The sequence below is a fragment of the Myotis nattereri genome (assembly GCF_964212035.1).
Source record: "Myotis nattereri genome assembly, chromosome: 5".
Lineage (NCBI taxonomy): Eukaryota > Metazoa > Chordata > Mammalia > Chiroptera > Vespertilionidae > Myotis > Myotis nattereri.
The window spans coordinates 32,703,223-32,728,318 of NC_138080.1; the positions used below are offsets into that span (position 1 = coordinate 32,703,223).

Here is a 25,096-nt window from a genome sequence, read left to right on the forward strand (position 1 = left end):
CAGAGCTTCCCCAGAGGAAGTGCAAACAGGCTGGGCAAGGGCAGGGGACATGCAGGAGGGCCAGCCTGGACCCAGGGTATGAAGACCAAGGGCAGATGGATCAGGGGCTGGTTGTGCCCAGGTGTGTGGGAAAGTCTGGTGTCTCCTGGAATTCGGGGCTTAGTCCTTCAGAGCTGGTTGTGCCAGCGCTGGGAGCAGGTGCACTTGGGGATGGGATGCCACGGCCTTGAGAGTGGTTTTCACTGGCGTTTCAGTCTGTTCTCGTTTTCTTGAAGTATTTTAGAGGGATTGCTCGACTATATTCTGGTTTGCTCTGCTTTCGAGAAAATTGCCCTTGTCCTTCCTTACCTTTGTGTGTGTATTTACTTGGACAGCTAAGATTTGTATCTTTCTCCCTGTTTTATTTATTTATTTTTCAGTTACAGCTCACATTTAATATGATTTTGTGTTAGTTTTAGGTGTACAGTGTAGGTGGTTTTCTCCCTGGTATTGAACAGTGAGGGATGGCCTTTCAGACCGGTTTCTTTCACTTGGTGATGTGCACCTGAGGTTCCCCCGTGTCTTCTCGTGGCTGCATAGCTCATTCTTCTTATTGCTGAGGAGCATTTCATTGTCAGATGGGCCACAGTTTTTCATCCACTCACCTCCTGAAGGAAGTCTCGCTTGCTTTCGGGTTTGGGCACTTCATGGGTGAAGCTTCTGTGAACACTTGTGCAGATATTTGTTAGGACACAAGCTTTCAACTCATTTGGGTAAATACTGGGGAGCTGAATCTTACGGTAAGTGTGTTTAGTGTAGTCAGAAACCACCAAACCGTCTTCCAAAGGGGCTGCACCATTTGCACTTGCATCCGTGATCAAGGAGAGTTCCTGCAGCAGCTCCAGGGCCTGGCGGCACGTGTGCTGTCCTCGGTTTGGATTTCAGCTGTTCGGATAGGAGGGTGGTGGTAGCTCATCGTTTTCTGTAGCTTTTAGAGATGGGCTCTCATTGCTTCCCACAAATGCTCTTCACTCCCTCTCACTGGCCAGGAAGGTCCTTGAGGATTCCTCCTTCATTTCTGAAACTTTTTTTTTTTTTTTTTTTGGCAGGATCAGCATTTTAAAGATGTTCCCTTGACTCTCGGTTTCTAATGAGAAATAGGTCATTCTTGTGTTTTCCTACATGAGACCCACCTTTTTTCTTTGTGATTTCCTTTTCATCTGGACGCCAGCATTTGAGTGTGATGTGCCAGGGGTAGGTCTCCACACGGAACTTGTGGGGCCTAAGGACTGCCTTGCATTGGTGTTGGGCATCTTGGCTGTTTCTTCCACTATGTCTGCTGCTGTGTTCTCTCTTCTCCATTTGGGCCTCTGGTTACACAGGAGAGCACTGGGTATTGTCCCACAGATTTCTGTCTGTTTTTTTCTTTCTGGGTTTCTAATTGGATAGTTGCTGTGGACTGGTCTTTGAGGTCCCTGGTCCTCTTTTCTGCACTTTCATACTGCCAAGCAGCCTATCCCAAATCCCCACTGTTGGTTTTCTATTTCTCTGCTGAAATTCTCCACATTTTTCATCTTTTCCTCTACATTCTTTAACCTCTTATAATAACCTGTGGTAACACTACTCCTGGGCTGCTATAGGGAGCACATTGAGGTAGTGGGTGCCTGGCAGATTAGTGCCCCTTGAGTGTCTGGAGGTCAGGGCCAGGCTGTGCTTTGCCTCACTGCCTAGCAGAGGCGGCTCCTGCCGCACTACCCTGTAGGTAGACTGGCGTCTGCAGCCTCTCCTGATCTTGGGACCCAGTGGTGGGGGCTCAGAGTAAAATACCCCAAAATACCACCCCCCAACCCTGAGCAGTAGTCAGGGAAGGTGGGGTGGGGTAGGGGTGGCTCAGGGGCTGGACTCTCCATGAAGAAATAAAGCTCTTGTAGCAGGAATAAGCTGCTCACGGCCTCATCCTGTGAAAGCCCAGCCAGCACCGAGCCCCTGGAGTAGCAGTCACTCTGGTGATCTCCCGCCCCAGGACTAAGTCATTCATTATTCACTAAGTCAGTGGTCGGCAAACTCATTAGTCAGCAGAGCCAAATATCAACAGTCAATGATTGAAATTTCTTTTGAGAGCCAAATTTTTTAAACTTAAACTACATAGGTAGGTACATTGTTATTAATTAGGGTACTCCTAAGGCTTAGGAAGAGCCACACTCAAGGGGTCAAAGAGCCGCATGTGGCTTGCGAGCCGCAGTTTGCCGACCAGGGCACTAGGTCACTTTCATTCAGGAAGCTTTGATTGATCATCTACTCTTTGGGGGACCCTGCCCTCCTGGAGCTGACTCCGGGAAGGATTCTGACTGATAAGTGGATAAACAGACACACAAGCTGCGATGATGCCAGAGCTTAGAGGAAGGAGGTGGCAGGCTAGGGTATAGGGCAGGGAGGGCACTGCAGTAGGGGTCAACTGCAGGAAGTAACTTCATGCAGGACTGAGGGTTCCCAGGATGCTGACTCGATGCTGAAGCTGGGAAGGTTTCCTAGATTCAGGTTGTGTGGCGCTCAGGGACAGTAAAGTTCTGGGAGCAGGTCTGGGATTCTGACTTACAGGTGACCCCAAGTACCTATTCAGTTAACCTTCCAATAGTGCCTTTTAATGAGACTGAGGACCATCCACCCACTTTGCCTTTCCTGTCCAAACATACCATCACAGCCCCCCAGAGGTACAGTCTAGACTGCAGGACCTGTAGCAGGGCTTAGAGCCCCCAGTCTGGGAGCCAACTCCCAGTATGCTCTTTGAGCCCCAAGAGAAGTGTAGAAAGAAGTGAGTGTGGTGGCTGCACTCGGTTGGCACCTATGGTGTGCCCAGCACCTTTCTACCCACTTGCCAGGCTTCTTTCCCTTAATCTCCACAATACTTTTGAAAACAAACTTGGAGTCCCTCAGGTTGCATTGAGGCAACAGGGAGATGAGAACATAACCTTCTGAGCCCTGAGTGTCACAGCTTGGGAGTGACCAGGCAACACGGAGTTGGTGGGATCTATAGGGCAGATGGGCATGGTTTCACCAGGTATATCAGTCTCCTTCCAACTTTGCCATCTGCAGGTAAGGGAGAAGCCATCCAGTCCTGGCTGCCAGCCCAGGCTCTGCACCCTGAGCAGCCCTCACTGGCTCCATTTCCCTGTAAAGGGCCAGGTGTGAAAGCTTTTTTAAGTGGGGACCCCAGCTAGCAGGTGTAGAACCATGACCCCAGTCTTAACACTAATCCTAATTCCTACTGCCCTGCTAGATTTTAATCCTGACCTTGTCCAGGTATTTTAAGAACAGGATGAGATTGAGGTCAGTGGGGAGGGGCTGATAGCCAACCAGCTCCTCCAGCCTCATGTCCCCGCTCCAGCCACTCCTGCCTCACCAGGGATCAGGCCAAGCCCCTTCCTACCCACAGTGTGTGCCTGCCGGAGCCTCCCTGGAGACCCTCCTGGATCTGACCTTGTAGCACCCACCCAGGCTGTCTCCACCACCATACCCCACTTTGGCGAGTGTCTCAAGGCTCCCCCCACCCCCCTCCCAGCACACAGTAGGAGCTCAGTAAAGAACCCCTCCATTTCCTTGATTCCAATACAATGCTGGAAGTGTTGATGGGCTATCAACACCGAGAGAGGTAGTCACTCGATTGAAGCGAGGTTAAAGTGAAAAAAAGTGCAATAAAGCTAACATTTATGTAACATTTTTGCCCGGCTCTTCAGTATTTTTATCAGGTAATTCTCACAACCCTAATTCGGTTCGTGCTGCATGAATGAACGAATGAATGACGGGAGTTAGAGCCTGGGACCAGCCTTTCCCTGGGGCCCGCCCCACCCTGTGAGTGGCAGGAGTAGAAGCCAATGAGCAGAACCCGAGCCTGCGTGGGGCGGGAGTCACGCGGGGAGGGAAGGAGCACCCGCGGGATCCAGCGGAGCCTGAGACTGGGCCCTTGCGATAGCCTCACCCCTTACCCAGACTCTAGGAAAACCCTCCCTCCGGCAGTTCAGTCTGATGCTCCGAGCCGCCTTGGAGGAAGTCGCGGGCTTGGACTCCTCGGGGCTTGCGGTTGGGAAGGGGGTTGGTGGCTGGTGACGTCCTTTCCACACAGTCGCCACCGCAGACGGAAAATTCAGGTCCACAAGTTTCCAGGCAGGACCTTGTCATGTCCTGGGTGGGCTGAGTTGTTTTGAGTGTGTTTGTGTGTGTGTATTGGGGGGAGGGGGTGGTCGGGGAGTGTCTCCCGCCGCCGCTGCTTAAGGACAGTTGATTGGGGCGCAGGGGACTTGACTTAGAGACACTTATCCCCCAACCCTGCCGTCTGGACAGTGGCCAAGATGCAGAGGTCTGTTGATCCCTCCAGGAAGCAGGGTCAGGGGTCTCTGTATTCAAAAGCTAGGGGCTGCCCCTCTCTGGACCTGACTCCCTTCATCTCCAAAAGGGGCCGAGAACATCCTCTGCAGGATCATTGGAGGTAGCGGGTGGTGAAGGTGGTTTAGAGGTCAAGGACATGGAACCTTGGGGCCAGGCGACCTGGGTTCCAATCCCAGCTCCTTTCTCACTGTGTGACCTTGAGGGTGACAGAACCTTTGCCTATCAGGCCTTCTGCCAGATCTAGGCAGGTCTCTCCAGGTGGTCACACTCCCCTAGGCCTCAGGTGATTCCAGCCAAAAGGATCCAGTGTGCGTGTGTGGACGCAGACTGGACGTAATGGGCCCCTTGAGTCTGTTTCCATGGCGTGGGTGGTTTTGACCCCTCGGTGCCTCCCAACTCGCGCTCCCTGGACCTGTGTGGTGCAGGGCACAGACGCAAACTCTAGGTGTGAGGAGTGCCTACCTCCCGGCCCCTCCGCTCCGCTGTCACATGGGGACAGAAAGTGCTACACAGCAAGCTGCCTGGCACCGTCTCCAGAGCGGGTGTTGAGGAATCTGATCGTCTAACTGCCAGGGGTGGCAGAGCTACAGAACCTCTGCAATTAAGCCTCAAGACACCATCAATTTAATTTTTAGGCACTTACTGACTCAGGATATTGAAATGTACACGGAATGAGTGTCGTCTCCAATGAGGAGAGGAGGCTCAGAGAGGAGGTTGGGGGACTTATCCTGTGGAACCCGAGCTCAGCTCCCTCACACCTCACAGTTCTGCTGGGGCTGCGCATTCACCCCTCACTCCTTTTCTTTTCCTTTCTTTCTTCTTCTTCTTCTTCTTCTTCTTCTTCTTCTTCTTCTTCTTCTTCTTCTTCTCTCTCTCTCTCTCTCTCTCTCTCTCTCTCTCTCTCTTTCTTTCAATATATTTTTATTGATTTCAGAGAGGGAGGGAGAGATAGAAATATCAATGATGACAGAGAATCATGGACTGGCCGCCTTCTGCAGGCCCGCCACTGGGGATGGAGTCCACAACCCTGGCATGTGACCCTGACCAGAATCAAACCCAGGACCCCAACTGGCCAAACTGGCTAGGGGACCCATTCTTTTCTTGTCACCTCACCCCACCCGGTCTCAACCGGCGTAATACGTGTGACCGGGCACTGACATTCCGGGTGACCGGGGCTCACTGTCCCTGAGCCTGAGCCTTCCGGCCCGGGGGCGGGGTAGCTGGGCACTGACGACCCCCACCAGCTCAGATACCCCTCCTCCTCCCCGTACCCGGGTCCCCGGCCGCGGCGCGCATGCACTCTCCACCCGGCTCCTTCCTGTGCGCCGCGGGCGGGGCGGGGGCAGAGTCCGCCCCCTCCCCTGGGGCTGCCCCGCCCCGCCTGTCGCTCCCCTCCCCTCCCCTGCAGGGCCAGGCTCTGCGGCCATGTGACCCTGCGGCCGCCGGGACGGGACGGGACGCGCTGGGGCTGGCGTCGCGGGTCGTGGGCGCTGCCCGGGGCGGGGGTGGCATGGAGCGGAGGTGGGTCTTCGTGCTGCTCGACGTGCTGTGCGTGCTAGTCGGTAAGAGCCGCGGGAACCCGGGCGTGTGGGGGGTCCCTCCCAGGTGGTGCCCGCCCCCGCCCCGGCCCGGCCCCCGGCGAGGGTTGCTGGGCGCGCGAGGGCCGGCGGCGCCCCCGCTTCTCCGAGGCCATCTCTAGAGGGGTGACTCGGGGAGGACCCTCGGCGCACCTTCCCGGGCCGGCGCCCTCCCAGCCTCAGTTTACCCGCTCGCGCCGGGTTCATGAGGAGGTCATGAACAGCACCGGGGTTGGCACCCCCGCCCGGGTAGCAGGAAGTCACCGCAGGGGCCGCGAGCGCCCCGCTCTCGCCGCGCCCCCCTTTCCCGCCGCGCCCGGCCGGGCGGTGATTCACCCGGGCGGCGGCCCGGCAGGGGCGGGGCGGGGCGGGGGTGCGCCGCGGTGCGGGTCCGGAGGACCTTTACACCCGGCTCAGGGCCGGCTTTCCCAGGGGCCGGGGCGGGCCGAAGCCTGGCCCGGGACGCGCAGCGCGTTGGTGGGACTTGAACCAGCGCAGCCGGGGAGACAACGGAGAGAAAGCCGGGCCCCGGGCTGCGGATGCACCGCGGGCTTCGGGGAGGCGCCACCAAACCTGTTGGGCGGCTTTTCGGGCCAGGCTGGCGGAGGGGGCAGCCCGAGGCCCCTCTCTTCCCCTCCCCTCCCCTCCCCTTTCCCAGGGTCCCGGAAACAAAGGCTGAGTGTTTGCTCTGGGGCTGTGAGGGCAATGGTCCCGGAATTCTACCCGCTGCGGGGGAGGGGCCCCTCCGGCAGAATTCGCCCCCTGCTCCCCAATCTGGTTCTTGCTCCTTAAACCTGCAGGAGGGGCCGGGGGGTCTGGAGGGGACCGAGAGACCGGGGGATGGAGGATTCAGTCCTGATGGATGGCAGAGGCCAGGCCCTTCTCCCATGTCCCAGATGAGACCCTTTTTGGGGTGTGCCAGGTGGCAGCAGGAAGTCCCCTGGTCACCATATCCCGAGCATCTGTTATTTATTTAAATATCTGTGTGGAACTTACTGTATGCCAGGCGCTAAGCAACATGCAAATAACCCGTTTTCTCCAAACAGCCCGTGGAGGATGAGCTCTTATAATCCCCAATTTCATTCCGGAGAGGTCACAGCGGGGCAGAGCTAAGATTAGGTCGTGTGCTGCTGCTGTGTGCCAGAAGTCGGCTCAGGCAGACTGTACCCCCATTCTAGAAGATTCAGCACATAAACAGTTCAGTTTCAAATGCTTACAAAGGCCCCGACCAAACACTGGAGGTCATGGAAGCTGCGCGGAGGGAGGCCCTGATTTCAGTGCCCAGAGCTCTGCTTCCCAAACCCAGGAAAGCCGAGCTCTGGTTCTGGTGGGTGTGGGAATGTCCAGTGGAAGGGGCTGGGGCCGCAGTTGGGAGGTGGGCTTCTCCTCCCAGGCGCCCTGGGTGACTTGATTTCTCAGCATCTTCTAGCTCTGCCCCCACACCAACGCGCACACACACAACTTTGAGAGACTCCTCCTTGGCCTCTCTACCCCCACCCTTGCCCTCACTCACAGCAGCCAGAGGGATCCTATGAAAACAGGCTCCATTCCTCTCTCCAAACCCTCCTGTGCCTCCCGCCTCACAGCAAGGTTCACATTCTTATAATGTCCTCCATCCTCCAACCCCCAACAGTCCTTCTCCCCAGGGCTCCAACACCCAGGCATGGTGGCACCTGCAGAGCTTTGCGCTGGCTGTTCCCTGGGCCCGGCACTCTTCCCCAGATGTCCCCTGAACTTCCTCACCTCCTCCAAGCCACCTCCTCTGGGGCCTACTCTGCAATCCCTGCTGAAACCTGCAGCCGCCTCTCTGGTTCCAGTCACATTTACTTACTCTTCATTTCTAACCCCTCTCAGCGCCCTGAGGCTGACCTCGCGGCGTCTTTCCCCAGGCTCGGCATCCGAGGTGCTCAATACCATCACTGAAGGGTCCCTGGGACCCTAGGATTTGGCCTGTTGGGAGAAGTTGGCTCTACTGTCCCCAGAAGACACACCCTTTTGCACTTGTCACCTGCCCTGCCAGGGGCAAAGGACACCCTGCTGGAGTTTGTCTCTGCACCGGCTCCATAGAGCAGGGAGCCCTTCATGGGAAGGGGGAAGGGTTCCGGCTCAGCAGGGCCCCAGTGCCTGGGTGACTTACCCTTTCATAATTTGGTTTTGTCTGTGCCTCCTGAATGTGTCTTTGGACTGAGCTCCCAGGTCTGGTCTGTCTTGGTCACTGTGTGGCCAGCTCAGGGACAAATGAGAAATGTGGGCATCTCAGATCCAAGAGCAGAAAGCCCTTATAACAGACTAGAGGCCCGGTGCACAAAAATTTGTGCACTTGGGGTGGGGGGGTTCCTCATCCGGCTTGTGCTCTCTCGCAGTCTGGGACCCCTTGGGGGATGTCCACCTGCTGGCTTAGGCCCGCTCCCTGGGGGGATCAGGCCTAAGCTGGCAGTCAGACATCCCTCTGGCAGCCCGGGAGCCCTCAGGGGATGTCCACTTGCCAGCAGGGAGCAGGCCTAAGCTGCAGTCAAACGTCAAACATCCTCAGTGCTGCTGAGGAGGCGGGAGAGGCTCCCACTGCCACCACCACCACTGTGCTGGCAGCCGTCAGCCTGGTTTGTGTTTGAGCAGAGCTCCCCCTGTGGGAGCGCACTGACCACCAGGGGGCAGCTCCTGCATTGAGCGTCTGCCCCCTGGTGGTCAGTGTGTGTCATAGTGACCAGTCATTCCCAGTTGTTCTGCTGTTAGGGTCAATTTGCATATTACCCTTTTATTATATAGGATGCTTATTAAATGCCTGGGACTCAGCCTTGAGCATGACAGCCTCCCGCTCAGGTGCTCACAGATGGGTGGGGGAGGAGGTTAATCAAGTATCAATGATTATATAATTATATAAAAGTACAAGAAACAGGAAGAACTGAAATTTCCTTCTAGGAGAGTGATTACCTGGGTGGGACAGTCAGGAGGGGGGAATGGAACTGAGACCAGAGGGAAGTTAACACATTGTTTGCGGGTAGTTTTTATCGCGCGCTAACAGGTGGCGCGGGCCATTTTTGCTAATTTTTTGCGCAAATGGCAACGTTCAGTAAAATTATGATAACTTTCGTTTATGTGTTTATACGTTACCCGCATTCTACCGCTAGTCTATAAAAAACGTATTAATATGTGTCCCGCGCTCTACTACACTGGTAGAACGTATAAATATGTTTCTCGCATACAATGTGTTAAAGATGTTTTGGGTAGAGAGAAGGACGTGTGCAAAGGTCCTGGGGTGTGTGCTTTCTGGGTTTGTTCCAGGAGCAGGAAGGAGGATGGAGGGAAGTGGGGTGAGGGGTAGGAGGTGTGGGGTGGGAATGGTCCTGGCGAGGACATTGCTGTTAGTATCTAAGAATGATGGGGAACCCTGAGGGGGTTTTAATGGTGGGCATGAAGGTGAGGAAACCAGGAGGGAGGCTGAGGCAGGTGTGCAAACTCCAGAAGGCTGGTGTGTGTGGCCCTAGGGCTGGTGCTCAGGGAGAAACATGTGACTACATGGTTTCTCTCCTCCACTCCCAGCCTCTCTGCCTTTCGCCATCCTGACGCTCGTGAATGCCCCGTACAAGCGAGGGTTCTACTGTGGTGATGACTCCATCCGGTACCCCTACCGTCCAGACACCATCACTCATGGGCTCATGGCCGGGGTCACCATCACTACCACCGTCATCCTTGTAAGGCAGGAGGGGCTGGTAGGGCGGGAGCATCAAGTATCTGCCCTGGGTGGTGTTTGTGGGGAAGAGGACCCCCTTCAGAGTTCCCAGTTCCCTAGTGGCCTCAGAGAAGCCAGAAATCCTAAATCTCTTTCAGTGGGTCGGACTGAGTAAGTGCCTGGTGGAGACCCCACAGTTGCTGCTCTGGTCCTGCCCTGAGGCGACTTGGCTGATCCCTTTGCAGGTCTCAGCCGGAGAAGCCTACTTGGTGTACACGGACCGGCTCTATTCCCGCTCCAACTTCAACAATTACCTGGCCGCTGTCTACAAGGTGCTGGGGACATTCCTGTTTGGGGCTGCAGTGAGCCAGTCCCTAACAGACCTGGCCAAGTACATGATTGGCCGGCTGAGGCCCAACTTCCTGGCAGTGTGTGACCCTGATTGGAGCCGTGTCAATTGCTCCATCTATGTACAGGTGGAGAAGGTGTGCAGGGGAAGCCCTGCCAACGTCACTGAGTCCAGGTGGGTGGTGGATTAGCAGCCTTCGCTCTGGGTGATGCTGGGGGAGCTCAAGCCATAGACACTCCCACTCCCTGGGGGAGAATGGGGGCTGGAGAAGGGCCCTCAGAAGCTGGATGTTGAAGAATGAATTGCCAAATGGAGAAGGATAAAGAGGTACCTCATTGGGCAACGGACAGGGTGGGAGCAGGGCCGGGAGGTGCCTGTGGGCCTGGGTCCTGCAGACAGGGAGGTGAGGTGGGGCTGGGGTGCCAGGCCCTGGAGCAGAGCAGCCAGTGTTAGGAGGGGTTACCCATCTCCCCTACATTTCAGGTCCATTTTCATGCTTTTGCTCTGTCCTCTCATCATCTCTATTGATAAACTTTTCACATAACGGACTTCCTTATTTTCTTTTAAAAAACTTGAAATAAAGTTCACATAGCATAAATTCACTATTTAACCACTTTAATGTGTACAGTTCATTGGGTTTTAGTACATTCGCAGTGTTGTGCAGCCATCTCCACTATCCTATTTCAAAATATGTTCATCACACCAGGAAGAAACTCCATGCCCATTAGCTACCCCCCCTTCCCCTAGCCCTTGTTAAGGACTAACCTATTCTCTGTCTCTGGATTTACCTATTTTGGACATTTCATATACATGGAATCATATACTGTGTGGCCTTTCTTGCCTGGCTTCTTTATTATTATTTTTTTTTAATCCTCACCCAAGGATATTTTTTCCATTCCTTTTTAGAGAGAGTGGAAGGAAGGAAGGGAGGAAAGAGAGGAGAGAGAAACATTGATGTGAAAGAGACACACCAATTGGTTGCTTCCAGCATGAGGCCTGACTGGGGCCGGGGATCCAACCTGCAACCCAGGTACATGCCCTTGACCAGGAATCGAGCCTGCAGTCCTTTGGTGTGTGGGCGGACACTCTGATCACAGCCACACTGGCTAGGGCTTGCCTGGCCTCTTTAATGTTCTGAAGGTCGTCACCCATACTGTAGCTTCTGTCAGTTTTTGCTTCATGTATTTTGGGTTCTGTTGTTAGATGCATATATCTTTGTAATTATGATATTTCTTGATGGCTTGACCTCTTTATCACTGTAATGTCCTTTCTTTCTCCTAACATTTTTTGTCTTAAAGTCTGTTTTGCCTGATAGTAATATAGCATAGCTGCCCTGCCGGTCTTTTGGTTACTATTTGCATGGAATATTTTTTCCCATTCTTATACTTTCAACCTATTTGTGTCTTTGAATCTAAAGTGAGTCTCTTATGCACAGCATAAAGTTAGATATTTTAAAAATCCATTCTCTAATCTCTGCCTTTTAGATAATTTAATACATTCAACATGAATGCAATTACTGATAAGGAAAGACTTCTGTTATTTGTTACCTATACATTATATATGTTTTTATTTTGCTTTGTTTTTAATTTCTCCATTACTGTCTTCTTTCCTGTTAAATAGGTATTTCTTATGCAAAAAGTTTGCAGATATATAGTTATATATATACACACACTAGTAGCCCTGCACACAAATTCGTGTGCCAGTAGCTCTCCACCCGCTGCCCTGCCCTCCTGTAGCTCCCCCACCCCGCCATAGCCATAGCTTGCTGTTCTGCCCCCTCTTATAGCTCTCTGCTGCTCGCTTGAGCTCACTGCCCCCCCCTCCTGCTGATCCATGATCGGGTCGTTACGTGTCACGGCGTAATGACTATTTGCATATTACATCTTTATTATATAAGATATATATATATATATATATATATATATATACACACACACACATACATACATACATACATACACACACACACCAGGCGTCCTCAAACTACGGCCCTCGGGCCACATGCGGCCCGCCGAAAACATTTATCCGGCCCGCCGGGTGGTTTTGCCGCCGCTGCCTGTCCTGCTTAGCAGCCAACTCGTCCCGGGCCCACATTGCACATGTGTGGAATGTCTGAGGGACAGTGAACTGGCCCCCTGTTTAAAAAGTTTGAGGACCCCGATACACACACACACACACACACATACACACACACATACACACTATTGTGTACCCCCTTTGAGGTTATTGTCACAAATTATATCTTTATACATTGTGTCCTATCAACATAGATTTATATATACTGTTTTATGCAGTTTTTAAAATTGAGGTGTAATAACATATTAGTTCAGGTGTACAACATAATCATATGATAGTTTTATTTATTGTGAAATAATCACAGTAAGTCTTATTTACATTGTTAGCATATATGCTGTTTCTTTTTTAATCATATAGGAAAAAACCCAGGAATTATAAACCAAAAATAGATTAATACTGACGTTTCTAGTTTGTAGCTACCTTTACTGGTGTTTTTTATGTCTTTGTGTGGATTTGAGTTACTGTCTAGTAGTATCCTTCATTTCTCCCTGAGAGAGCCTCCCTCTTAGCATTCCTCTCAGGGCAGGTGTCCAAGCATTGAATTCTCTAGATCTTTGCTTATCTGGGAATGTCTTAATTTCTCCATTTTTAGAGGATAATTTTGCTAGATATAGAATTCTTGGTTGACAGTTTTTTTCCCCCCCCCGTTTTAATTATTTGACTATGTAATCTAGTACCTTCTGACCGGCATGGTTTCTGATAAGACAGCTGCTAATCTTATTGAGGGTCCCATGTGCACAATGAGTCCTTTCTCTTGTCTGCCTTTAAGAATGTCTCTTGACTTTTTTTTGGTAGCGTGTTTATAATGTGTCTCTGTGTAGATGTCTTTGAATTTATCCTACTTGGAGTTTATTGAGCTTCCTGAGTGTAAAGTTTTTCATCGTGTTTGGGGATTTTTCAACCACTATTTCTTCAGATACTCTATCTGCCCCTTCTCTCTCTCCTCTTCTGTTGGGACTCCCATTATGTCTAACACTGGCCATGTTGCCAAGGAAAATTCTCCCTTAGATTGTGGGAAGGTCAATGGAAGAGGACAGGAGACCAGGAGGGTATTGAAGGTAGAGATGCTGCCTGGGCTCAGAGCATGGGCCCTCCTGATGCCTGCTGCCCTCTCCTCTCTTAGATTATCTTTCTACTCTGGACACTCCTCCTTTGGGATGTACTGCATGATGTTCTTGGCGGTGAGTTGGTTTTCCTGTGCCTTGCTTGGTGTGGAACTGTGGCCAAGTCACTCCCCTTTGCTGAGCCGCAGTTTCTTCATCCATAAAACAGGGTGGGTGGAGGAGGGGATTGGTTGGGCTAAGTGGGTTGTTCATAAGAACTGGAGGCCCTGGGCCTTCTGTACTCTCGGCCTCGGGCTCCCATCTGTGCATTGGCCGTGGGGTGAACCTGGCAGGCTCCTGCGCTCATGGCTGCCCTCTGCACCCCCAGCTCTATGTGCAGGCGCGGCTCTGCTGGAAGTGGGCACGGCTGCTGCGGCCGACGGTGCAGTTCTTCCTGGTGGCCTTTGCCCTCTATGTGGGCTACACCCGCGTATCTGACCACAAACACCACTGGAGTGATGTCCTCGTGGGCCTCCTGCAGGGGGCACTGGTGGCCTGCCTCACTGTGAGCTCCTGGGCCCCAACATTTTGCCCTGGGACCCGCTTACCCTCTTCCTCCCTTTTATAGTCCCTAGTTCTCTACTCCCGTCTTTCCCCTAAGATCCCAGTCTTCCCACCCCAGGTTCTGCTTTTCTTATTGCCCCCAGCACAGCTCTCATCCCCTCATGGGTTCTACCACCCCTCACCCCCCACTCGCTTCCCAGGGTCCCATTCCCCACCTCCCTCACCTGGGCCCCGGTCCGACCCCTGCCCAGCCCACTTTTGCCTCTTTTCCTCACCCAGGTTCGCTACATCTCCGACTTCTTCAAAACCCGGCCCCCACAGCACGGCCTGGAAGAAGGGGAGCTGGAACGGAAGCCTAGCCTGTCACTGACGCTGACCCTGGGTGAGGCTGACCGCAACCACTATGGGTACCCAGTCTCCAACTCCTGAGGCAGGAAGCCGCCCAGGCAGGGCCCCAGCTGGAACTCAGGCTGTGGGTCAGGATGTCCGTGGTGCCGGCAGGGCCCTCGCCTGGGATGGCAATGAAGTGCTCCAGGCTCCAGGTGCTCCAGGCTGGTTCCCAGAGGGGTTTCTATTAAACCCACCTCCTGTGCACTGGACAAGGGGCCTGGCCTGGTGGTGCCCCGGGCTGCCCTGTTTGGATGGGGACCCTCCATTATGAATAGAGCTCCCTCAGAACCCCTTCTGTTGTTGGCTTAAGGAAGGGATCAAGAGATCTAGATAAATGCTGTTTTTGTAAAATGTATTATGTGGATTTTTAGTAAATTAGGGCATTTGCTTGACAAATGTTATCAGCACCTCTGTTCCTCACGGCCATTCTGAGGACTGTTCCTGCAGCGGCTCAGCTGAGCTGTGTTGTGAAGTCAACAAGTGGTTGCGAAGTCAACAAGCCAAATGAAAGTCACAGCCACGCCTTCTGTCGGTCATTTCTTCCAAGGGCCCTGGTTCCTATTCGTACCGAATGGCATTAAAAACCTACATCATGTGGGAGCTAATGTGCTCAGGTGACCGTGCAAGGAAATGTGTGCATGCATTCCCACCTGTGTATACCCACCTAAATATAAAGATTTCTATGTGGAACTGTCTGTATCTATATTAAGCTAAAGATGCATTTATACTGTTGTCTCCAGCCTGATCCATTATCACATGGACAGTGTAACCTCCCCTTGACCAGGGTTTGAACCTGCAACCTTGGTGTATCGGGAAGACCCTCTAACCCAGTGGTTCTCAACCTTGGCTGCACATTAAGAATCCGCTGGGAATCTTTTTAAAATCCTGATTTCTGGGCCTCATCCTCCGGAAATTCTGTTTCTTTGTGATGGGGTGGGGCCACAACATTAGTAACAAAGAAACAGAATCCTGGAGGATGAGGCCCAGAAATCAGGATTTTAAAAAAGATTCCCAGGGGATTCAAATGTGCGGCCAAGGTCGAGAAACACTGCTCTAACCAATTGAGCTACCCAGGTAGGGTTGTCTGCCGCGTACTTGATTCATCGCTCCATTCCAGATTATAGAGAGTGGTTTCAGGTTTGTAAACTACCCCAAGGGAAATAACTATAAAATAGAGCTCTCTGTGTCCATACAGTACATTTTGCTTTAGTCTATAGATTCTGTTCCTTTTCAGAGTTATGTAGGTCAGCACCTTTGGCCCCACCACCTACAGTGACTTTCTTGTCTACATTTCTAATATGGTTACATTCTTCAGCATACTCTGTATTCCATTCTCTGACACTCCCACATCCTAAATAACAATTTGAATAGGTTATGATTTAGTCCCTGGGCTGTAAAAAACTATGGGTTTTCATAAATGCACAATGGCTGATATCTATCACTAAAATACTCTGTGGAACATTTGAACCCTCCACACCGTGGTCTACCATCTCTGTAGTTTTGCCTTTCCCAGAATGATATAGAAATGGGGTCACACCGTGTGTGGCCTCTTCATACAGGATTCTTTTACTTGGCGATATATATGTAAGATTCAGCCATATCTTTACATGGGTTTGTTTACATAAGAAACGTTCAAGCCTGTAGAGAATTTCTGTAAGAGATTATTTGAGCCAGAACTGACTATAGTTGCCAGGAAGCATGCTCTCAAATGCACCTGAGAAGCACAGTTTTGCAGCGTCTCAAGCCTTTGGAACTAAGGAGGGAATGGAAGGGAGATTAAATGAGCCAGGGAGTTGGAGGAAGGGGGGTGGATTCAGGATATTTAATAAGATCACGTTCTCTCTGGAGGGTAGTTATTTCAAAAGCGTGTTTCAGCTTACTTCAGAGGTGTGTTAACCAGGATGCACAAAAACAATGGTTAGGGCTTGCTTAAGGCAAAGAGATAAAAACCTTTTACTGGAAAAGTTAGATGCCTGGGGCGTGGCCACCCACCGAGACCTTCTGAGTTAGGAATTTGCGATCAGATCTCCCCGTGAGGTTACTTTGGGTAGAACCCCCTCCTTCTCCAGGTTGAGGTTCATTCCTTTCTGTTTTGAATTGTGTTCCACTGCTTGTGTAGCCGAGGGAAGTAATTTCCCTCTACTAGGTTGGTGGAGGCTCCCCTGTAATAAAGACAGATTAACAGGAGAAAACCAAGTTTATCTCCCTGGCCCGTGAAGGATAGGACAACTGAGTAGCTCCCTGAAGTAGCCCAAGTCATTACCTTAGATACCATCTTGAGCTAAAAACAAAAGAAAGATGTTGGGGGAGGGGGAAGCCCTTTAAGGCAGGTTGTCCAGCAGAACAGAAAACAAGGGTATGGTTGTTAACGCAGATTTAAGCAGATTTTAGTCGGGGCCTTCATTGAGAATGTAGGTGGTGGTAACGGCACCAGGTGTCTGGCCCGTGGGCTCAGACCAAACCTGGGTTTGGCAACCTGGGTACTTGGGTTCTGGCTAGGAAAGAATTCAGAGCCAAGACCCAAACTGTAAGAGAACGTTTATTTGGGAAATCACAGAGGGAGAAGAAGTCATTCCCAGAAGAAATGGGCTTGCCGAAAACGGTTTGGCTCAGTGGATAGAGCGTCGGCCTGCGGACTGAAGGGTCCCGGGTTCGATTCCGGTCAAGGGCATGTACCTGGGTTGCGGGCATATCCCCAGTAGGAGATGTACGGGAGGCAGCTGATCGATGTTTCTCTCTCATCGATGTTTCTAACTCTCTATCTCTCTCCCTTCCTCTCTGTAAAAAATCAATAAAATATATTTAAAAAAAGAAAGAAAGAAATGGGCTTAGGAAATAAGTTCTAGAGGTAAAGGAAGGGCCCTTGGAGCGTGGCATGAGGAAGCTAACGGTAACGAGCCTGGAACAGGGAGGGGGAGGGGAAGGCGGGTGTGTGCTCCTGGGAGGGAGAGCGCACTGGGTCCGCTGCTGAGGGTTTTAGGGGTGCTTTCCAGGTGTGGCCATTCAGGACTGTGCTCTCCACTGATTGGCTGGCAGGCACCAGGGCAGGAGGTCACTATTCAATGCAGCTGGGCCTGAGGGCAGCCTTGGCTGGTCTGTTGCTTACCTGGGCTGGAGCTGAAACATTTCCCCAGGCAGGAAAGGATAGTTTTGAGTGCGTTTTGGTGTCTGTTGTAAAATTTGTGTCTACGTTCATTTCATCCCATATGGTCTCCAATTAATTACACTTCATGTGTTTTTGGAGGTCATGAGATGGATGATTTTATTTAGCTTGAATTTCCCAAATTTAATGGATTCAGCTGGATTGCCTCCAGGGGGCGTGGTCTCCACCGGACTGTGAGCACCGCGCATCCCGTGCAGCCCAGCTGAGCCCAGGTTGAAGACGCCACTGGCGCATGCGCGTTCTGGCCGCTGCATGCCTTCTCCCCCACCCCAGCAAGCTGAGCTCCGTCTCCTCAGGGTGCACAGGAGACCCCACCAGACCTTCCGGACAATGTGGGGGACAGTGTGAGCCGTGTCAGTGCAGAGGACGCCGGTTTACCTCAGCACCCGCCCTGGAGGCTCTGCTATGAGAGGAGAGTTGTTTATTTTTTCTTTCGTTTTTTTTTTGTTTTATTTTGTTGGTTTGTTTTTCTGTGTGGTGTAACCAGTGTGTTGATTTTTTGTTGTTTTGTGTGCGGCTGTCCGTTGTTACCACCGCCATTTATGAAGGTTCATGTCTCTGTTCTCTGCTCTGCTCCCATTGGCCCGCGTCTGTTTTTATGCCAATACCAACACCTGCTTTGGTGATGATCGCTTTGTAATGTAGCCTGAAGTCAGGGACCCTGATGCCGCCAGTGTTCTTTTTCAAGATTGCTTTGGCTGTTTGTGGTTTCAAAAAATGTTAGGAATGTGTGTTCTATTTCTGTGAAAATGCCATTGGAATTTTGATCAGGATTGCCGTAAATCTGAGGATCCCTGTGGGTAATAAGGGCATTTCAACGATATTAATTCTTCTCATCCATGAGCACGGGATATCTTTTTATTCATCTGTGTCTTCCATTTCTTTCATCAGTGTCTTGCAGTTTTCAGTGTGTGAGTCTTTTGCCTCCTTAGCTAAATTTATTTCTAGTTATTTTGTTCTTTTTAATACAGTTGTAAGGGATTATTTTTTATTTTCTCTTTCTGGTGGTCCATTATTAGTGTATAGAAACACAACTGATTTGGGCATGTTGGTTTTATCTTCTGCAAATGTACTGGATTTTGGATTCTGCAAACAAACAGCGTTCTGGATGTGGAGTGAGGATGTGGAAAATTGGAATTAAAAAATTCTGTACCTACCACATCCCAGGGCATCTGTGATCCCCAAGGCATCGTGGCCACTAAGATAATCTTCCCATAATGCCTCTCCCTGACATGGGGACTGGACATGGGCGATTAGCTTCACCACGCTGGGGGAACTGGGTCTGCGTAGGACTTGGCCTCTGTAACAAACTTGGCTCTTCTCCGTTTCTCTGGCTTGGTATTGACACAGGTGTTTTGAATATTGATTTACTTTCCAGTAATTTTAAAAGTCTAGAAAAGGCCCTGGCCAGGAGGCTCAATTAGTTGGAGCGTTGTTCTGTACACCAAAAGGTTGTGTGTTCAATTCTGGTCAGGAGGCAACCAATTGCTCTCTCTCCCCCCATCTCTCTCCCCCTCTCTCACCCCCCTTTCCCGCCCCCCCCCCCCTCCTGTTTAAAAAAACCCCACAGCCCTAACTGGTTTGGCTCAGTGCATACAGTGGAGAGAGCTTCCGCCTGCGGACTGAAAGGTCCCAGGTTCGATTCCGGTCAAGGGCATGTACCTTGGTTGCGGGCACATCCCCAGGAGGGAATGTGCAGGAGGCAGCTGACCGATGTTTCTCTCTCATCGCTGTTTCTAACTCTCTATCCCTCTCCCTTCCTCTCTGTAAAAAATAAATAAAATATATATATATATATATATTTTAAATATATTTTAAATATATTTTATTGATAAATAAAATAAATAAAAAATATTTTATTATAATATTTTTTATAATTATTATATTATTATAATATTTTATTTAAATAAAATAAATAAATAAAAATAAATAAAATATATATATATTTTTAAAATATATTTTATTGATTTTTTACAGAGAGGAAGAGAGAGAGAGATAGAGAGTTAGAAACATCGATGAGAGAGAAACATCGATCAGCTGCCTCCTGCACATTCCCTCCTGGGGATGTGCCCGCAACCCAGGTACATGCCCTTGACCGGAATCGAACCCGGGACCTTTCAGTCCGCAGGCCGACGCTCTATCCACTGAGCCAAACCGGTTTCGGCTAATATATATATTTTTAAAAAACACACAAAACAACAACAAAACCCGCACATACCCACAGGTGAGGATTTAAAAAGAAAAAGTCCGGAGGAGTTTCAGTAGCGGCACCGACATGTAGCCCCCTCTGCACTCAGTTCCGCAGCCGTCATGGCTTCGCCACATTCGCCGTTTCGCATGAAGCACCGCGGTGCGTTCGATGCAGAGTAAGTGCTCTGTCCCAGAAGATCGTGCTGGTTTCCATGCTGTAATCTCATCCATGGTCCCAAGGTCTTTTTCCATTTGAGACCATCCTGTTCTTCTGGTCTGTTACCGAGACTTGCCCTCATTTTCACAAACCTGATGGAGTTCAAGTTCACAGATGACTCTGACGTGGGTGCCTGTTTCTGCCCAGCTTCCTTCACTCCGGATGGATGTTTCTTTCAGTGTTGTAACATGTATCAGTACTTCGTTTTTTTTCATTGTGATTTATTATATGCAACATGACATGTACAGCTTAAACCATCTGAGGTGTAGAGTTCTATGGCATTAACTGCATTTACATTGTGTGCAACTATCAACACCATCCATCTTGAGAACTTTATTTTCCTCACGTGGAATTGCATCCATTAAACACTTCCTTTCTCCTTTCCCCCTGTTCCCTGACTACATCCCACTTTCTCTGAATTTGATTTCTGCAGGTACCGCCTATAAGTGGAATCATTTGTCTTTCTGTGACTGTCTTATTTCACTCAGCATGATGACCTCAGGGTTGATCCGTGTTGTAGCCGGAGTCAGAATTTCCTCAGTTTTTAGGCTGAACAATATCTCACTGTGTATATACCACGTTGTGTTTGTCCATTCGTTCATTGATGGACACTTGGGTTGCTTCCAGCCCTGGCTACTGTGAATCATGCTGCTATGAATTTGGGTGCACAAATGTCTGTTCAGGTCCCTGCTTTCAGATCTTTTGGGTATGTACCCTGAAGCAGAATTGCTGGATTCTACATTAATTCTGTGTTTAAGTTTTTGAGGAACTGCCAGTGGAGTTGTTGAACTATTTGGTAATTCTTTTGAGGAAACAACAAACTATTGTACACAAAGTAAAATGGCCGCACCATTTTACATTTGCACAAGCAATGTCTAAGGGTTCGAATTTCTCTATGTCATTGTTACCATTTATTATTTGTAGTTTTCTGGATTATAGCCATTCTAGTGAGTGTGAAGGTTTACCATTGTGGGTTTAATTTGCATTTCCATCACGACGAAGGATTTATAACATCGTTTCCTGTGCTTGTTGACCATTTGTGTGTCTTCTCGGGAGAAGGGTCTATCCGAGTCCCTTTTAAAGATTTAGTTGATGAGTTGTACAGGTCCTTGTGTGTTCCGGATAACAGTTATCAGAGATACAATGTGCAACTGTTTTGTTCCATTCTGTGGGCTGTCGATTCACTCTCTAGATAGCTTCTTTTGATGCACAAAAGGTTTTAATTGTGAGGAGATCTCATCTATTTTTTTTCTTTCATTGCCCGTGCTTTTTGTAAGATCCAAAGTCATGAAGATTCAGGTTTTCTTTGAGAGTTTATTTTACCTACTACATTTAAACCTGTTATATATTTTGAGTTAATTTCTGTATGTGCTGTGAGGTAAGGGTCCAGTTTTATTGCTCTGCTGGTGAATAGTCAGCACCATTTGTTGAAAAGACCTTTCTTGACCCAATTTGATGATGTCTGCCCCTGTCAAACATCAGATGTCTGTGGACGGATGGGCTTATTTCTGGGCTCTCACTTCAGTTCTGTTCATTTATATGTATAGTCGTGTGTCACATAATCACATTTTGGTCAACGACAGACCACATGTACAATCATGATCCCATAATATTATAATGGAGCTGAAAAATTCCTATGGTCTAGTGATGATGCAGCTATTCTCATGTATTTGTGGTGCTTCTGGTGTGAACACACCTACTGACAGTCATATAAAAGTGTAGCAGATATAATTAAGTACAGCACATAATGCTTGAAAATGATAATAAATGACCATGTTACTGGTTAATGTATTTACTATATAGTACTTTTATCATTATTTTAGTGTCCTCTTTCTACTTACAAAGTTTCCTGTGAGACATTATGCTGTGTGACACCAACACCAGCCTCATACATCTCATTTCTACTGTCTCTTTTTAAAATTTATATTTTTAAATTAAATTTATTTTTATTTAAAAATGTATACATTTTATTAAAATTAAAATGACATTTAACAATTTCTAACTTACTGGTTTATGTTACAATGTAGTGTTGAACTTTAATTTTCCTTATGTAAATATTTAAATTTTAAATCTTTTTTATTGTGGTAAGGTACATAATATGAAGTTTACCATTTTAATAATTTCTAACTATACAGTCAATGGCTTTGAGCACATATTTTTGTGCAACCATCATTCATCTCCAGAACTTTTTACCTCCCACACTGAAACCCTGTAGCCATTAAACAACTCCCCTTTCTCTCTCCCTCTACCTTTTGGCAACCACTATTCTACTTTTTATCTGTGTGAATGTGACAATTCTCAGTACGCCATACAATATTTGTCCTTTTTAACTGTTTTCCCCACACTTAGCATAATGTCTTTGAGGTTCATTCATATTGTAGCATATTGTAATTTACTTCCCTTTTTAAGGCTGAATAGTATTCCATTGTGTGTTTATACCACATTTACAAATTTTAAGTCTTTATGCTTTGTCTCTCAAATTAGATTGTAAACTTCATAAGAATAGATACTTCATATTGTTAATATTTTTAGCCCATAATATAATATTCAATGTTTTATAAATGTTTGGTGGTAGACAAACCAATTGGAAGTAATCTGATAAATTAGGAATACTATCATTATTCTCTCATTATTCTTTTTTTACAGAGGAGAAAACTGAATCTTGGGCAGTCTAAGTTTTTTTAAAATCATTTTTTTATTTTTCAGTTACAGTTGACATACAGTATTATTATATGAGTTTCAGGTATACACCCAGTGACTAGACAATGTGGTCATCCCGATAAATCTTATACCCATCTGACACCATACATACTTATTAGACTATTGACTATATTCTCAATGCTTTACATCCTCATGACTATTCTGTAACCAATCTGTACTTCTTAATCCCTTCACCTTTTTCATCCTTTCCCCAACCTCCTCCCATCTGGCAACTGTCAAAATGTTCTCTGTATCTATGGAGTCTGTTTCTGTTCTGCTAGTTTTTGTTTTTAGATTCCATAGTTGATAGATATTTATTGCCATTTTATTGTTCATCATTTTTTTTTAAAATATATTTTATTGATTTTTTACAGAGAGGAAGGGAGAGAGATAGAGAGTTAGAAACATCGATGAGAGATAAACATTGATCAGCTGCCTCCTGCACATCCCCCGCTGGGGATATGCCCGCAACCCAGGCACATGCCCTCGACCGGAATCGAACCCGGGACCCCTCAGTCCGCAGGCCGACGCTCTATCCACTGAGCCAAACCGGTTTCGGCTATTGTTCATCATTTTTATAGATTTTCTACTTTCTTCTTAAAGAAGACCCTTCAGCATTTCATGTAATACTAATTTGGTGGTGATGAACTCCTTTAGCTTTTTCTTGTCTAGGAAGCTCTTTATCTATCCTTAGATTCTAAATGATAGCTTCGCTGGGTAGAGTAATCTTGGTTGTAGGTCCTTGCTATTCATCACTTTGAATATTTATTGCCACTCCCTCTGGCCTACAGTTTCTGTTGAGAAACCAGCTGACAGTCGTATGGGCACTCCCTTGTAGGTAACTGCTTTTAAGATTGTTTTTAACCTTTTGCATTTTAATTATGATGTATCTTGGTGTGTGCCTCTTTGGGTTCATCTTGTTTGGGACTCTGAACTTCCTGGACTTGTATGTCTATTTCCTTCACCAGGTTAGGGAAGTTTTCTGTCATTTTTTTCAAATAGGTTTTCACCTTCTTGCTCTCCCTCTTCTCCTTTCTGCAATCCCATGATGCAAATGTTGGTTCACTTGAAGTTGTCCCAGAGGTCCTGATACTCATTTATTTTGGATTCTTTTTCTTTTTGCTCTTCTGATTGGGTGTTTTTGCTTCCTTATATTCCAAATGACTGATTTGATTATTAGCTTCATCTACTGTACTGTTGATTCCCTATAGATTATTCTTCATTTCAGTTAGGGCAGCGGTTCTCAACCTGTGGGTCGCGACCCCTTTGGGGGCCGAACGACCCTTTCACAGGGGTCGCCTAAGACCATCGGAAAACACATATATAATTACATATTGTTTTTGTGATTAATCACTATGCTTTAATTATGTTCAATTTGTAACAATGAAATTGGGGGTCACCACAACATGAGGAACTGTATTAAAGGGTCACGGCATTAGGAAGGTTGAGAACCACTGAGTTAGGGTATGTTTCACTTCTGACTGGTCCTTTTTTATGCTGTTGAAGCTCTCACTAAGTTCATTGAGCATCCTTATAACCAGCATTTTGAACTCTGCATCTTTTTCTGGAGTTTTGTTTTTTTCTTTGGGACATGTTTCTTTGTCCCTTCATTTTGGCAGCTTCCCTGTGTTTGTTTCTATGTATTAGGTAGAGCTGCTGTGTCTCCTGGGCTTGGTAGAATGGCCTAATGTAGTAGGTGTTCTGTAGGGTCCAGTGGCACAGCCTCCATGATCACCCAAGCTGGGCACTTGAGGTGTATCTCCCCACCTCTCCCCCAGCCCCCTGTGGGCTATCTACAACTTCCTGTTGTAGTTGAGCCTAGATTACTGTTGGCATGTCAATGGGAGGGATTTATCCCCCAGGCTGATCAGCAGCAAGGACTGGCTACTACCACCAATCACCATGGAGGATCAGCTGTGCAGGGGCCCACCCCACAGAGTAGGACTTAATTCAGCAGGGCTCTGATGTCTGCTGAGTCCACCCCTCGAGTGTATCATTTGTGGAGGTGGTTGGATGTTGCTGTAATGTGGCCGGAAGCTGTCTACGAGGTGCCCTGGCTCTGGGGCTTCCCAGGAGGTGCCAGCCAAGATCAGCCACCACTATTGTCCTGCCTGGGGCCCCCTGGCATGAACTACAAAGTGATCTGAAGATGGCTGCTACTTGTGTTGGGCTTGGAGGTACCCAAGTGAGGCCAAGCTGCTGACTGAGGCTGGCTGTGGCTAGTGCCTGGTCTGGGGCCAGAGGTATGGTGCAAGCCATTTGTATTGAAAAACTACTGGATAGGCCTGCAATTTGGTGGGGCAGGGTCTCAGGGAATCACCATGGCGGGGGCACACCGTGTGAGCCAGGTCGATGGAAACTCAGATATGGTGCCCATTTGCTGGCTCTTTGGGGCAGTTATCTCAGAAAAGAAACAATAGCCTCTGCCAGCACTTTTGTCTGGCAGAAAGTTGCCCCCTCCCAAGCTCTCAATTTGATGCCAGACAATTCAGTTTCTTCCTCTTTGTCCCTGGTTTCTTTCAAGCTGTTGCCCCAGCACGAGTCCAGAGGGAGTGAGTCTAAATAAATCCGTGCATGGGCTCTTTATGAGGAACTTCCTGGGATTCCAGCAGCTCTTTGTCTCCCTCAGCTGCAACCCTGCTGGTTCTTACAGCCAGAAGGTATGGGAACTTCTCTTCCTGGTTCTGGAGCCCTGGATGGGAGAGGTGGGGGGTCAGAAGCAGGGGCAGCTTGTTCTGTCTTTGTCCCTCCTACCATTCTCAATGTGGCTGGTTAAGTTTAGAAAGTTAGATTTA

At 48.8% G+C, this 25,096-nt stretch overlaps 2 protein-coding genes across 2 annotated transcripts in view; one reads left to right on the top strand and one right to left on the bottom strand.

Annotated features, from left to right (window-relative positions):
* The first annotated feature begins 5,803 nt into the window (after nucleotides 1-5,803).
* On the top strand, nucleotides 5,804-14,733 carry PLPP2 (phospholipid phosphatase 2). The gene is made up of 6 exons (XM_081092999.1): nucleotides 5,804-5,924; nucleotides 9,480-9,631; nucleotides 9,855-10,132; nucleotides 13,158-13,215; nucleotides 13,466-13,642; nucleotides 13,921-14,733. The coding sequence occupies exons 1-6, from the start codon at nucleotides 5,873-5,875 to the stop codon at nucleotides 14,068-14,070; spliced, it is 867 nt and encodes a 288-aa protein (XP_080949125.1). The 5' UTR covers nucleotides 5,804-5,872; the 3' UTR covers nucleotides 14,071-14,733.
* A 10,126-nt stretch (nucleotides 14,734-24,859) lies between these two features.
* Nucleotides 24,860-25,096, bottom strand: part of LOC308520209 (zinc finger protein 558-like) — a gene marked incomplete at its 3' end in the record, with an annotated part of 32,201 nt that continues 31,964 nt past the window's right edge. The window contains exon 9 of the mRNA XM_081092737.1: nucleotides 24,860-24,993. Within this exon, the coding sequence (XP_080948863.1) occupies nucleotides 24,860-24,993 (134 nt within the window). The remainder of the gene's footprint in view (nucleotides 24,994-25,096) is intronic.

Excerpts from the sequence above, each read along its gene's own strand:
- PLPP2 (XM_081092999.1), top strand. The coding sequence starts at position 5,873 with ATGGAGCGGAGGTGGGTCTTCGTGCTGCTCGACGTGCTGTGCGTGCTA. Across the intron at positions 9,632-9,854 it reads TCACTACCACCGTCATCCTT|GTCTCAGCCGGAGAAGCCTA; the intron begins GTAAGGCAGGAG and ends ATCCCTTTGCAG. Across the intron at positions 13,643-13,920 it reads CACTGGTGGCCTGCCTCACT|GTTCGCTACATCTCCGACTT; the intron begins GTGAGCTCCTGG and ends TTCCTCACCCAG.